Below are 11466 nucleotides of genomic sequence, written 5' to 3'. Positions count from 1 at the left end.
TTGGCCTGTCTCTTGTATGTCTATCACTTAATAGTATTTTTTTCCCCAATTACACATAGTTTTCAACATTCACTTTTGTAAGATTTTGAAGTCCAAATTTTTCTCCCTTGTTTCCTCCCTCTCCAAGACAGTAGGCAAACAAACATAGGCTATATATGTACAATCATGTTAAACACATATCTAAGTCCATCATGATTTCTCCTGAAAATTAGCAAGCCCAAAGTGTGTGGTGCCATGCTGTGCATAGAGATGCTTAATATTTTGCAAGGGAATAGAATTTGAAGAACTTGGTGTGTATAGCAGGGTATTGGACACTTGGTTCAATCCACCACAGCTGGCCAGAATTAAAGCCTCCCAGCAGTAAATGAATCAAATACAGCGTTTCCCATCTCTTATTTTGATACTCTGAATGAGTCATGGCTTCATGAGTGTATGCAGACCACAATCCCTCCTTGCTTTCTTATCCTCTGTCCATATTTTACGCTAAATACTCCACAACTGATTAACAAATCCATCCTGCATGCTACAAGCTTTCCTAAGCAACTTGGAGACAGAAGATCCCGGTGCAAATCTAGATGAGGCAAGGGATTTAACCTTTTTTTGTTTTGTTTTGTTTTTTGCAAAATAGCACCCACCCCTCCCCAGGAGTGAGGATCAAATGAACTTGAGTAACTCAAACCTTGAAGCTCTAGATAAATTAGTTTTTTTGTGTGTGGGTGGGTGGGGGGTTTTTTGGGGTTTTTTTTTTTTTGGTATCTGGAAAATTACAGGGGTATCCGTTGGGCTCTCTGGTGCATCTCCATTTACTTAATTAGGATCTCGCAGTCCTGGGATAAGTTCCCTCCTCCTGCAGAGGCTTAGCAGCAGAAGCCGCAGATCCTGTGCGGCTTCAGAAGAGAGCTGCCCTCCCGAGGTCCTTCAGCACCTGGCCAAGGGCGTCCCTTCACCTTATTTTCCCAGCCCCTCTTAGCCCCGGTCACCCAGGACTCACATAGGGACCCCCAAGTTGCTCGACTCCCTGCTGGGTAACGAGCTCGCCCTTGCACTGGGTTGCACAGACTCCATTTGGGGAACGGAATACTGGGTCCCAGTGTTCCGGGGGTGGGGGGGGCAAAGAAGGCATCCAGACACTCGCCCGAGGGTCCGCATCGGTCTCGGCCTGGAAATTGGGGGACCTGAGTTGCAGCCCCCTCTTTCTTTCTTCCCCCTCCCCCCCACCCGGTACTCGGGTGACCTGGCATAAGTCGCATACCCCAGCCCAGGGCATCCAAAGCGAGGGGCTTAACTTGAACTCCGAGAGCCCTCCCGGTTGCGTTCCGACCCCACTTCTTAGGACTTGCCCTGGTCGGAGGGGTTGGGGGAAGGGTGTCCAGTACAGTTCCTCTGAAGGCAGCCGAAGACTCGCCCGCCCCTCGGGAGACAAACGCCACGCAGGGCGCTGGGCTCCGCCCTCCCTCGGCGAGAGGCGAAGGTCGGACGCAGCGGGCCGGGGCCGGGTGGGGAAGGTTGGGGAGAGGGGGCGGGGAAAGGGGAGGACCCAGCCCCGTGCCTAATCTCTCCCTGCGCCCGGGAGGCTGGGGAAGGGCGGGACCAGGGGAGGGACGTGTGTTGGCTCCTCCTCTTTGCTCCGGCCCTGAAGCCTGGAGGGGCAGGCCGAGACTGATGGGAGGGGGCGGAGCGAGGAAGAGGAACGAGTGCTGGCTCCTCCCTCTTCCGCCTTCCCTCGCTCGCTCGCTCGCGCGCGGGCGCCGCGGGGGGTGCGGGGGGGAGGGGGGAGCGGAGCGGCCGGGCCGGGCCTGGGCGGGGCTCGCGGCGTCTCCTCCTCGCGCCGTCCCCCGCGCAGGCGGCTAGTCGGCCCTCGGAGACTCCGCACGGAACTCGCGGGGGCCGGGGCCGAGGCCTTGGGGGGCGCGATGCCTCTGCTCTTGGTGGCGCTGCTGTCCTTGCTCCTGGTTGCGCTCTGTGCCCTCTTCCTCTGCCGGTGAGGGGCCGCTGGGGCCGGAGAAAGGGGCGAGGGGGCGCGCGGAAGCGCGCGGGGAGGGAGGGGCCGAGCCGCGGGGGCGCGCGGGGAGGGAGGGGCCGAGCCGCGGGGGCGCGCAGGGAGGAGGGACGGAGGGACCAGGCAAGGTCTCCCGGGGAGGGAGGGGCCGAACAGCGGGACGCATGAGCCGGGGAGGGGCTTCAGGGAAAGGGGATGGCCTGTGGCGGGGTGGGAGGGGAGCCCCGCGAGTGGGCGCCCCCAGGGTCCCGGAGCCCCCAGCTGGGTGCCCTGGGTTCGGGGTGACCTTGGGCAAGTCCCCTATTTGTGTGCACCTTTGCTCGGCCCGCTTTGCCCCCCTGGCCCCTGCCTCAGTTTCCTCCCCTGGGATCCCTTTTTGTGTGCGGAGCCTGGGGTTCTGGCGGAGTGCTGCTATGGGACATGGAGAGCAGCTGAGCCTGTTTCCTGAGGGACGGAGGGCCCTGCGTCCGGGCCCCTGAAGTGCAGGGGGGGAGGGGGGGAGGCCGGAGGCTCCTTTTACAGATCGGGAAACTGAGGCTCACGCAGGGCGCCCAGACCGCCCGTGCTCCCCCGGGCGGTGCCTGAAGCTGGGGGGTCCTTCCCCCGGGCTCGGGGGACCCCCTCCCAGGAGGCCGCCGCGGGCGGGGAGCGGGCGGGGAGCGCTCACCCGCAGGTTTTGGCAGGTGGCTGCTGGTGCGCTTGGCCACCAAGTGGTGCCATCGGAGGCTCCAGGCCGAGCTCAGGATCGGCTCCTTTGGCTTCTTCTGGATCCAGAACGTGAGCCTGAAGTTTGAGCAGCACCAGCAGACGGTGGTGAGCACCAGGGGTCGCCCGTCAGGAGGGGTACAAACCCAGCCCGGATCCGCGGGCGCCGAGAGGGCTCCGTCCCCGTGGTTCTGGTGACTCTCCCTACTTACAGTCCCAGGACGTGGGGACGTGCCGTGGCTGTGATAGAGTCCAGAGGGGGCTTCAGAGGCAGGAGGACCTGGGGCAGGGTCCCTGCCGCAGAGCGGACTACACACTCCAGAAGAGTAGCCCATCCGCCCTGGGAAGGCCATATTCCCCTGAAATCCCAGGGCCAGGCCAGAACCCACGGGCCTTGTGGCCTTAGCCTGCTCTTGCTTTGGCCCCCGGTGTCCATTTTCCTGGCAGCGTTTATTGGAAAATCAATTGCTTTTCTACAGTGCTTTATGGCCATATACACTGTGCTTCAGTTCCTCCTTTGAAAAAGTGGTCAAGTATGATCTCAGAAGTCTCTTTCCGCTCTATGATTCCATGATTGCAGATCTGCTTTCGCCCTTTTCAGTTCTGTGTTTTCTATTTTATTCCGTTGATCTATTTTCCTACTTAAAAAACCTCCAAACCATACAGTTTTGCTATTGACTTTGAGAACTTTTATTTCTTCTATAATTTCCCTCAGTAGTGTCCGTTCTAATTTTATTCACAATTTTATGAAATAGCTCTCTGCTGTTTTGATTGGGATTGTATGAAATCCATAATTAAATTTGCATAGCATTGCCCTCTTTGCTTTGTTGGAATAATCTGGTCATATACGTTGGAAAGCATTTGTTATTTAATAATCCAGTTATTTATGAATCACAGTTTCTTCATTCTTGAATGTTGGGTAGCTTTCCAATTTCACTTTTTTTTTGGGAGGCAATCAGGGTTGATTGACTTGTCCAAGGTCACACAGCTAGTGGTGGCAAGTCATGTCTTCCTTACTCTAGGGCCCATGCACTATCCACTGTACCCCCCAGCTGCCTCCCCCCAGCGCAAGTTAACCACTTCTTTGAATTAACCTGAGAATACTAGGGTTAGGGCCAATCGGTTGGTGAGCCAAGAACAGTTATTGAGCACCATCTGCGGACCTGCCTGGGCTCTGTGGAAGGATATGAGAAATAGCTTATGGTGTGATTGTTGATATGGACTTATACACATCAAAGAGACTTATGAAGTAATAATCAGCATGACTTTGATACACACTGGGAGAAAATGCAGGGATTACTATTCATTAACACTACTCGACTTCCACTCCCAGAAGGTCCTCCCCACTCTCCTCTGCTTTTCAGTTGCACTACAGCATCATTGCAAGGGCACTGTAATGACCTGGATTTGAACCCTAGCTCAGTCACTGGTGGGATCAGGCATTCTGGGCCTCCCCTCCCTTCTCTGTAAAATGGGGGGTTGACTAATGCTTGACGTTCCTCCCAATTCCCAATTTTGTATCTGTGATTTGTCTGAGCCTCCATCTCTTCAGCAGTGAATTGGCAATAATCATAGTATTTGTCTAAATGAAATAAGATGCGTAAAGGCTGGTGCAAACCTTGTGAGTGCCCTGTGGAAATGAGTTACAGAATAACAGTACTGATGATACTGTTATCTTCCTTCACAGCTCAGTACAGGTGGTACCTCTTTTTAGCCTTCCTTATCCCCTTAGCTATCAGCAGTGGCTCTTTATTCCTGGAGCACCTTGTCCTATGCCTCCAGGCCTCCCAACTTTGTATGGTGTTTATCTGTACAGTGTCACCCCAGCCTTGCCCTTCCCCACAAGTAGACTAGAATCATCTTGAGGGCAGGGACTATTTTTGTCTTTGTAGCTCTGGCACTTAGTGCAGTGCTTTGCATAGAATTGGTGTTAGGGTTAAGGTTAGCGTGGGACCCCTTCCTCTGCTCCTGCCCCTGACTCCAGTGTTCCAGTCACCCTTGGGGCAGCTGCGAGGGCTGGCAGATTGCCTGGGCAGCAGCTGCACAGAACTTTTTCCCATACTGTTCCAGGAAATTGATAGTGTGTGGATTTCCAGCAAGCTCCTGAGCCATGATCTACCGTGAGTATCTCATCATATTTTCTGCAAGGGAGATTCTTGTAGTTTGGTTTGGGAGTTATTGAGTGGGATCTGATCAATGAGAAGCCTTTCAGCCCTAGGAGGAACTGGGTCTTGTTTCCTTAAAGCTGCTACATTGGTCCACATACTATGAATTTGGTAAGACAAAGCTTGACATGTGCCCCTAGTCCTACCTTCCTGGACCAAAATCTGTTCTCAGGGAAGTGGGGAGTGGGAGGGACTGACATCCTGATGCAGGTACTGATGTCAGCCAGTCTCTCCCGGGGGCAGGCATTATGTGGCGCTGTGTTTCGGGGAAGTGCGGATTAGAACTGACCTACAGAAGATGTCTGGCCTGCCTAGCTCTTTCTCCAAGACCTCTGAGGTAGATCAGAGGGAGCTGCCTCTCAGTCCATCCTTGCTGAGGATCGCTTGCCAGGTAAGACTTCTCCCCATTTCCTGAACACTGTGGCAGTGGAGAGGCAGGCCCATGCTTCAAGCTGCCTGTATCTTCACATCCCTCTTCAGAGTTAGGGATTTGCAGGTGTCGGCAGCTGTTTTTTGAGGTCCCAGGTTGTCATGTCTGTGGGATGGGAGGTGCCTTTTCCCTTCATCTGAGGAACTGAGGGGAAGAAGGCAAAGAACGACCTCACCGTGACTATTGTTCGTGCTGCCTTCTTCCCCCAGCTTTTCTCAATCCATGTGGACTCCATCAACATTATGGTTCTCAGGGTAGCTACCTCTGAGTCCCTGTGGCACATTCAGATCAGCAGGAGCCGCTTCCTTCTGGATAGCGATGGGAAGAAGTAAGTGCTGGGTGGGTAGAACCCCAGATGGCAGCCTCTAAACCAACTGTTCCCATTCTGGCACCAGAGAATAGAAGCCAAAACAGGGCTAGCTGGCAGAGTGACTGAGCTCAAGATTCAGGGCTGATACTCCCACCACCCAGGTTAGAGCAGGTACACTGCCTGCTTTAAGCTAGGTATGAGGCCAGATTTTCTACCATCTTTTTTTCCTGTAAGCAAAGCTTGACTAGAGATGGAAGATGCTGAGGGAACAGTGATTGAGGATTTTTTTCCCTTTCCCAGAATCGACTGTGAGGTGAGCCTCAGTCAAGTAAATAGCAAAGTACTAAAGAGTGGTCAGTCGGTGAGTATATCATGAGAGCCCTTGCTTACCTCCATCCTGTCCTCCATTCTGGGTGGGGGCACCAGGGCTCCCATTATTATTTCCTGTGCCAGTGGAGATCCCTTGGGACTTGCCATGTCATCCATTTACCATCTTTTTGACCTGAGACTTCCGGCTATGAGGGGTGACATGTTGTCCAATTTACCCACTTGTGTAGGAGGACACTTGCCTAGCAGAGCTCTCCCTAGCCATGGACCTGTGTGTGGAAATGGGTTTAGGCAGCCTGCAGCTGAAGGCCGTCACCCTTGATGTGTGGACACTCCATGCAGAGCTGCACGAAGGCCTCTTCCACAGCCAGTTGCTGCACTCAAGCCTGGTGCCTACCTTGAGGCCCGGTAAAATTCCAGGTAAAGAGAGACCTGTTGATCCTCTTGATTGAAGTACACAGAAACCAAGGGCTGAGTCTTTGCTGTTCCCCTGGCATATTGTTGGTCATCACTGATATTGGTTGTTGACATACAGGCCTGAACCTTGAAATTAGGTGGTCCTGGAGTCAGGATGGGGCTCCCTCAGATACAGCTGATATGTTTCTTGGACTGGAGGAAAGGTGGGATGACAGAATTCTGTGTCCCTGGAACATCTTCCTGATGCCATCTTGGGATGTTTACTTTGGGGTTTTAGTGGACTGCACACTCAGTAGGAGTCAGCAATTCAACACAGCACAGCACCTCAGAAAGCCACAGTCTTAGCTACATTGAGAAGCCCATAATGTCTCAGCACATAGGAAGGAGGTCATGTTCGGAATTTACTCTCTTGTGGTCTTGTAGTAATGCTGCATCTGAAATCTAGGGTTATTCAGTTCTGTGTGCCTCATTTTAGAAAGGACCTTGTCTGTAAGGTCCCCAGGATGTTATATGGCCTGGAAATGATACTGCTTGTGGAGCCTTTGAAAGAATGGGGGATTTAACTGAAGAAGAGAAGACTGGGGGGTGGGTTTGAAAAGGTACACAGATGTTCATGCACTGGAAGAGAGGGGAATGGGCTTATACTGCTTAGCTCCAGAAGGAAAACTAGGTACCTTGGATAGCAAGTATAGATCCTGGTTTCATATAAGGGAAGACTTTCTAATTATTAGAGCTGTTTCAAAGTGGAACAGTCTGCTTGGGAAGTAGTAGATTTCTTCTCCGCTTGAGATGGTCTGACAGAATTTGGGGGGACTGCTTGTCCTTGGGGATATTGTAAAGATGATTCTTGTACAACATGTTCATAGTGGACCACATGGCCTCTGAGACCCTTTGAACTCTACAGTTCTGCAGTGGTCGTGGTAGAGAGCTGAAATTGAGTTTATCTGAAAGGAAGAGGCATTTTTGAGAGAATTCAGAGGCTCTTTTTTGGACATGGCTCAGTGAATGCATAGCTTCTATGTTTTTTCTTTTGCAGAGGTGACTGAGGACTTGACTGAGCCAGCCATTCCTGGCTTGAATCTCCTTCAGCTGCTACCAGGGAAAGTGAAAATAGAGATGGAGAACACCAGTGTGGTGCTGTCGATGAACAGCCAGAAGAGGTGAGGGCCAATGGGAGGGTAAAGCAATGAACCTATCCGGAGTGGGGCAAGACAGGGGTGCAGGGGGTTGAGCCTGCCAGGGCTGAGGCTGGGGAGACACAGGAGCTGAGCTCACCTTCCTTCTTGGCTAGACACCTCAACTGGACATTGAAGCTATTGCAGTTTTATTACCATCGTGATGAGGACCAGCTGCCCCTTCGAAATTTCACGGCCAATTCAGACATGGCCCAGATGAGCACGGAGCTGCTGCTAGAAGGTGGGTGGGTAGGATGCCTGGTGCTCATGGGACTTCAAGAGGAGGGAAGGCAGTGGGTCCCTTTTACTGTAAATTGGGATTAACAGGTATTAATCTGAAAGGCAAAAGTCCCTAAACTCACGGGGGATGGGTGAGGAGGGGAGGTGGGAGTTGTAAATCTCCATTCCTCTGAGCTCTCTGACAATCGCTTTGCCCTCTGTAGATGGGCTGCTGCTTTCCCAGAGCCGTCAGCGCATCATCTGCCTAAATTCCCTAAAGGCCAATGTGCAGGTGAGAGCCTTAGCTCTTCCCCAGCCCCACCGGACCATTAGCACTTCCTGAACTAGAATTTAGTTCCCTTCCCAGAGAGGGAGCAAATGGAGAGACCAGGCCCCACGCCCCCACCTCCTTTTCTTCTCCATCCTTTCTTTTCCTTCTTCTTGTTCTCCTCGTCCTCTTTTCTTTTCTCTTCCTGCTCCTGCTTTTTTTTTCTCTTCCTCCTCAGCCTCATACATTTCCCTAGGTGACCACCATCGACCTCTCTGCCTCTTTGGTGCTTAGCACGTGCATCGTCCACTACCGGCACCAGGAATTCTCTCACTGGCTGCACATGTTAACAAGAGAAAGGCAGGGGCCAAGACGACCCACCTCCCATCCCAGTAAAAACAGGTGAGGTCAATCATCTCCCAGTGTTCCCCCTTCTGGTTTGGTTCCTTAGGATACTGCTAGCATGTGCCAAGTGGGCATCCTTCCCATATCAGCACATTGTGGGCACTTGGAAAATACATGGTATTTGCTTCATCTCATGTCTCAGTCTTGTTGGAGAGTTCTGAATAGGAGGAGCTACTTTGTGGCTCTCATTTCAGGTCTCTGTAAATGCTTGGAGCCATGTTATACTTAAAGGCTTAATTAGTTTTTTGATGGTGATGATGGCTGCTTTCTTGGTTGCAGCTTTTTGGCTTTCTTAGCTAATCTCTGTAGAAATTAGAAGGAATAGGGCATTTAGTGCATGTTCGGTTCTTTAATTTTATTTCTGCTGTTTTCTGCCTCCTGTCCTGAGGCTCATAGGACTGATCCAAGAACCACCAAGAACCTCCCTTCATACAGGGAGCTGACCCTTTCTTTCCTTCCTTTACAGTGGTGTTTTTTTATTTCTACAGAAACTTCCCTCAAATTCTGGCCCCTATCATCCTCAGCACTTCTATTTCCAATGTCAATGTTTCTATTCAGCTTGGAGATACGCCACCTTTTGCTCTGGGCTTCAATTCCATCTCTTTGGGTAAGGTTCCTGGGGACCAAGCCAGCTTGACAGTCATGGTCTTGGTTTGAGTGTAGGAAGCTGAGTATCACATCATCCTTTACCAATATCATCTTTTCAGATTACCAGCACCTGAGACCCCAAAGCATCCATCAGCGGGGTGTCCTGGCTGTGGACCACTTATGCTGGCGTGTGGGGAATGACTCTCACATCCAGCGGGCGCCCCACCCGCCCAACATGCATGTGTGGGGTGAGGCCCTTGTCCTTGACTCCTTCACTCTACAGGTAGGTGAGGAGATCTTAGCCGTGAACCCTTCACAGATTCCTTGTTGACTGAGCTCTGAAATGATGATGAGCATCTCATGATGAGTCATGATGTTGGGAGAAGGCAGTTCCCAAATGTGTGTTAGGGCTAGGGGAACAGCTTACATCTGGACATCTCTGTTTCCTTTCTAGGGCAGCTACAACCAGCCCCTGGGTCTGAGCAGCACTCAGTCAGACACCCTCTTCCTAGACTGCACTATCCGTGGTCTGCAGGTGGAGGCATCAGACACCTGTGCTGAATGTCTCTCCCGCATCCTATCCCTGTTGGGTCCTTGGTCCAGGAAGCCAACCCCGCCCAGGGAGTTTCCTTCTGGGGAACCTCCAGTGCTCCTATGGAAGGTGGACTTAAAGGTGGAGGATATGAACCTGTTCACCCTCTCTAGCCTGGTGGGTAAGTGAGGGTCCAGTGACTCTGGGGAGAATCTGTGTGCCAAGTTGGCAGCCTTGAGCACACATTGGTGAGCAAGGACCTTCCCTTATTAAGTCAGATGGTACTGCTCTACTCAATTCTCCAGGCACGCCAGGCACTCAGGCTGGTTTTCTCAAGTTAAGGAATCAGTGGGTGGAAGTGATGCTATCATTCAGGGACTGCTCTTATTAAATTACCCATAAGGGGTTAGCTGTTAGTTACACTAGGATTTGTGCTCTTCTCCGTGGCCTCCACTGTACAGGCTGAGGGTATACGGAAGATCTGTTTAGATCATAGTCTTTCCATGTCTGCTACCTGTCATAATTTTTCCATTGAGGAGCCACCTATGCTAAGGAGCTGCTGTTTCCCTGTAGCAGATGAGAGAATGAAACATACAGATCTAGGCCATTTTCTTTCTTTTTTTTTCCCCCTTGAGTGGCTGGGGGTGGCCTGGGGTGAGTGGCTGGGGGTGGCCTGGGGTGAGAGAAGGATTGTTAGTGTCTCGCTTAGCTTCACCTAGATGGACCAATTGCAAGAGATGAGCTTGGGGTGACCTTGGGATAAAAGAATGAGAGCATAGATTGGGTCTCCTGATAGAAGAGAAGGGAGTAAGCAAAAAGCAGAAAGAGAGCTGGAGGGAATATTATGGAGGAAGTGGAGAGGAAGAGCTTCCTGCCATTTGAGAGTGGGGAGCAATGGGCTTATTGGGTGTCTGGGATTCTAGGTGCCTCAGAGATCCGACTAGACACCCTGACAGTCCTGGGCAGTGCAGAGAGCTCCACAGTGGGTATCCAGGGCCTCGTGCTGGCCCTGGTGAAGACGGTAACCGAGAAGATGCAGCCGTGCTGCAAGGCCCCCGACATTCCCACTCCTGTACTCAGCCTTTCCATGCTCTCCGTCACCTACCACAGTAGCATCCGCTCTCTAGAGGTAAGACCTGGGCAGTGAAGCGGGGAGTCAGCAGCCCCTTAACTCATGCTCTGAGCCCTTGTCCCATGGAAAGGGAGCAGTAGTATTGGCTTTTCAGCCAGCATTCCCTCCAGCCTTATTGAGTTGTCTGAAGTCCTGTGATTGGGCTTTTCTAAAGCTCTTCTCCATGTACAGGCTAAAGATTGAAACAGAGCTTCTGTAGTGGGGTCTGTGAGGGAGGGAAGGCTGTGCTCCTCCTTTTGTATGTCATTGTCTTCTGCAGAAACCAAGACTTTCCTTTGCTAAGAGTTAGCCCTCATATCATTTGTCCACCTGGAATTTTGTTTCCCAGAACCTGCCAGGTAGTCTGCTTAGAGCATTGTCTTCATAACATTCATCACTGCAGGACATGGTTTGTGAAAACTTATTGCCTTCCCAGTTTAAACTTTATTTTTAACATTAATTTTTACCGTGTCAATCAGGGATGAAACTAACATTACAGGACCTTTTCACATTAGTTGTCATCATCTAATTGCCAGATGTGACCATTATATAAATTTAGCTCATGTAACAGTAAACATAGTCATAGTGGGGCATACCTCAAGATGCATAAATTGGTTCCCATTTTTCTGACACTTGAAAATTTGCAGTGGTTCCCAGCAGTCAGCTTTACTTGGTACTTGGGACTTTCTGCAGTCTTTCAGTATCTTCCTTTTTTTTATATCACTGTCATTTCCCAGTGATTCTTTTCTCACCCTTCTCACACTTCATGTAATCCTTCCTTATAGCAAACATGCAATTAAGCAAAACAAATCACG

General features: G+C 51.3%; 1 protein-coding gene across 1 annotated transcript in view; it reads left to right on the top strand.

Annotated features, from left to right (window-relative positions):
• The first annotated feature begins 1913 nt into the window (after positions 1-1913).
• The window catches only part of KIAA0100 (KIAA0100 ortholog), a 31026-nt gene continuing 21473 nt past the window's right edge, over positions 1914-11466 (top strand). The window contains exons 1-15 of the mRNA XM_031967688.1: positions 1914-1981; positions 2683-2812; positions 4775-4824; positions 5113-5260; positions 5509-5627; positions 5910-5970; positions 6167-6356; positions 7390-7513; positions 7645-7769; positions 7972-8039; positions 8272-8417; positions 8909-9027; positions 9128-9291; positions 9463-9721; positions 10464-10669. Of these exons, the coding sequence (XP_031823548.1) occupies positions 1914-1981; positions 2683-2812; positions 4775-4824; positions 5113-5260; positions 5509-5627; positions 5910-5970; positions 6167-6356; positions 7390-7513; positions 7645-7769; positions 7972-8039; positions 8272-8417; positions 8909-9027; positions 9128-9291; positions 9463-9721; positions 10464-10669 (1977 nt within the window). The remainder of the gene's footprint in view (positions 1982-2682; positions 2813-4774; positions 4825-5112; positions 5261-5508; positions 5628-5909; positions 5971-6166; positions 6357-7389; positions 7514-7644; positions 7770-7971; positions 8040-8271; positions 8418-8908; positions 9028-9127; positions 9292-9462; positions 9722-10463; positions 10670-11466) is intronic.

The sequence above is a fragment of the Sarcophilus harrisii genome, chromosome 4, assembly GCF_902635505.1.
Source record: "Sarcophilus harrisii chromosome 4, mSarHar1.11, whole genome shotgun sequence".
NCBI lineage: Eukaryota > Metazoa > Chordata > Mammalia > Dasyuromorphia > Dasyuridae > Sarcophilus > Sarcophilus harrisii.
This window is presented reverse-complemented; position numbering and strand designations above follow the sequence as displayed.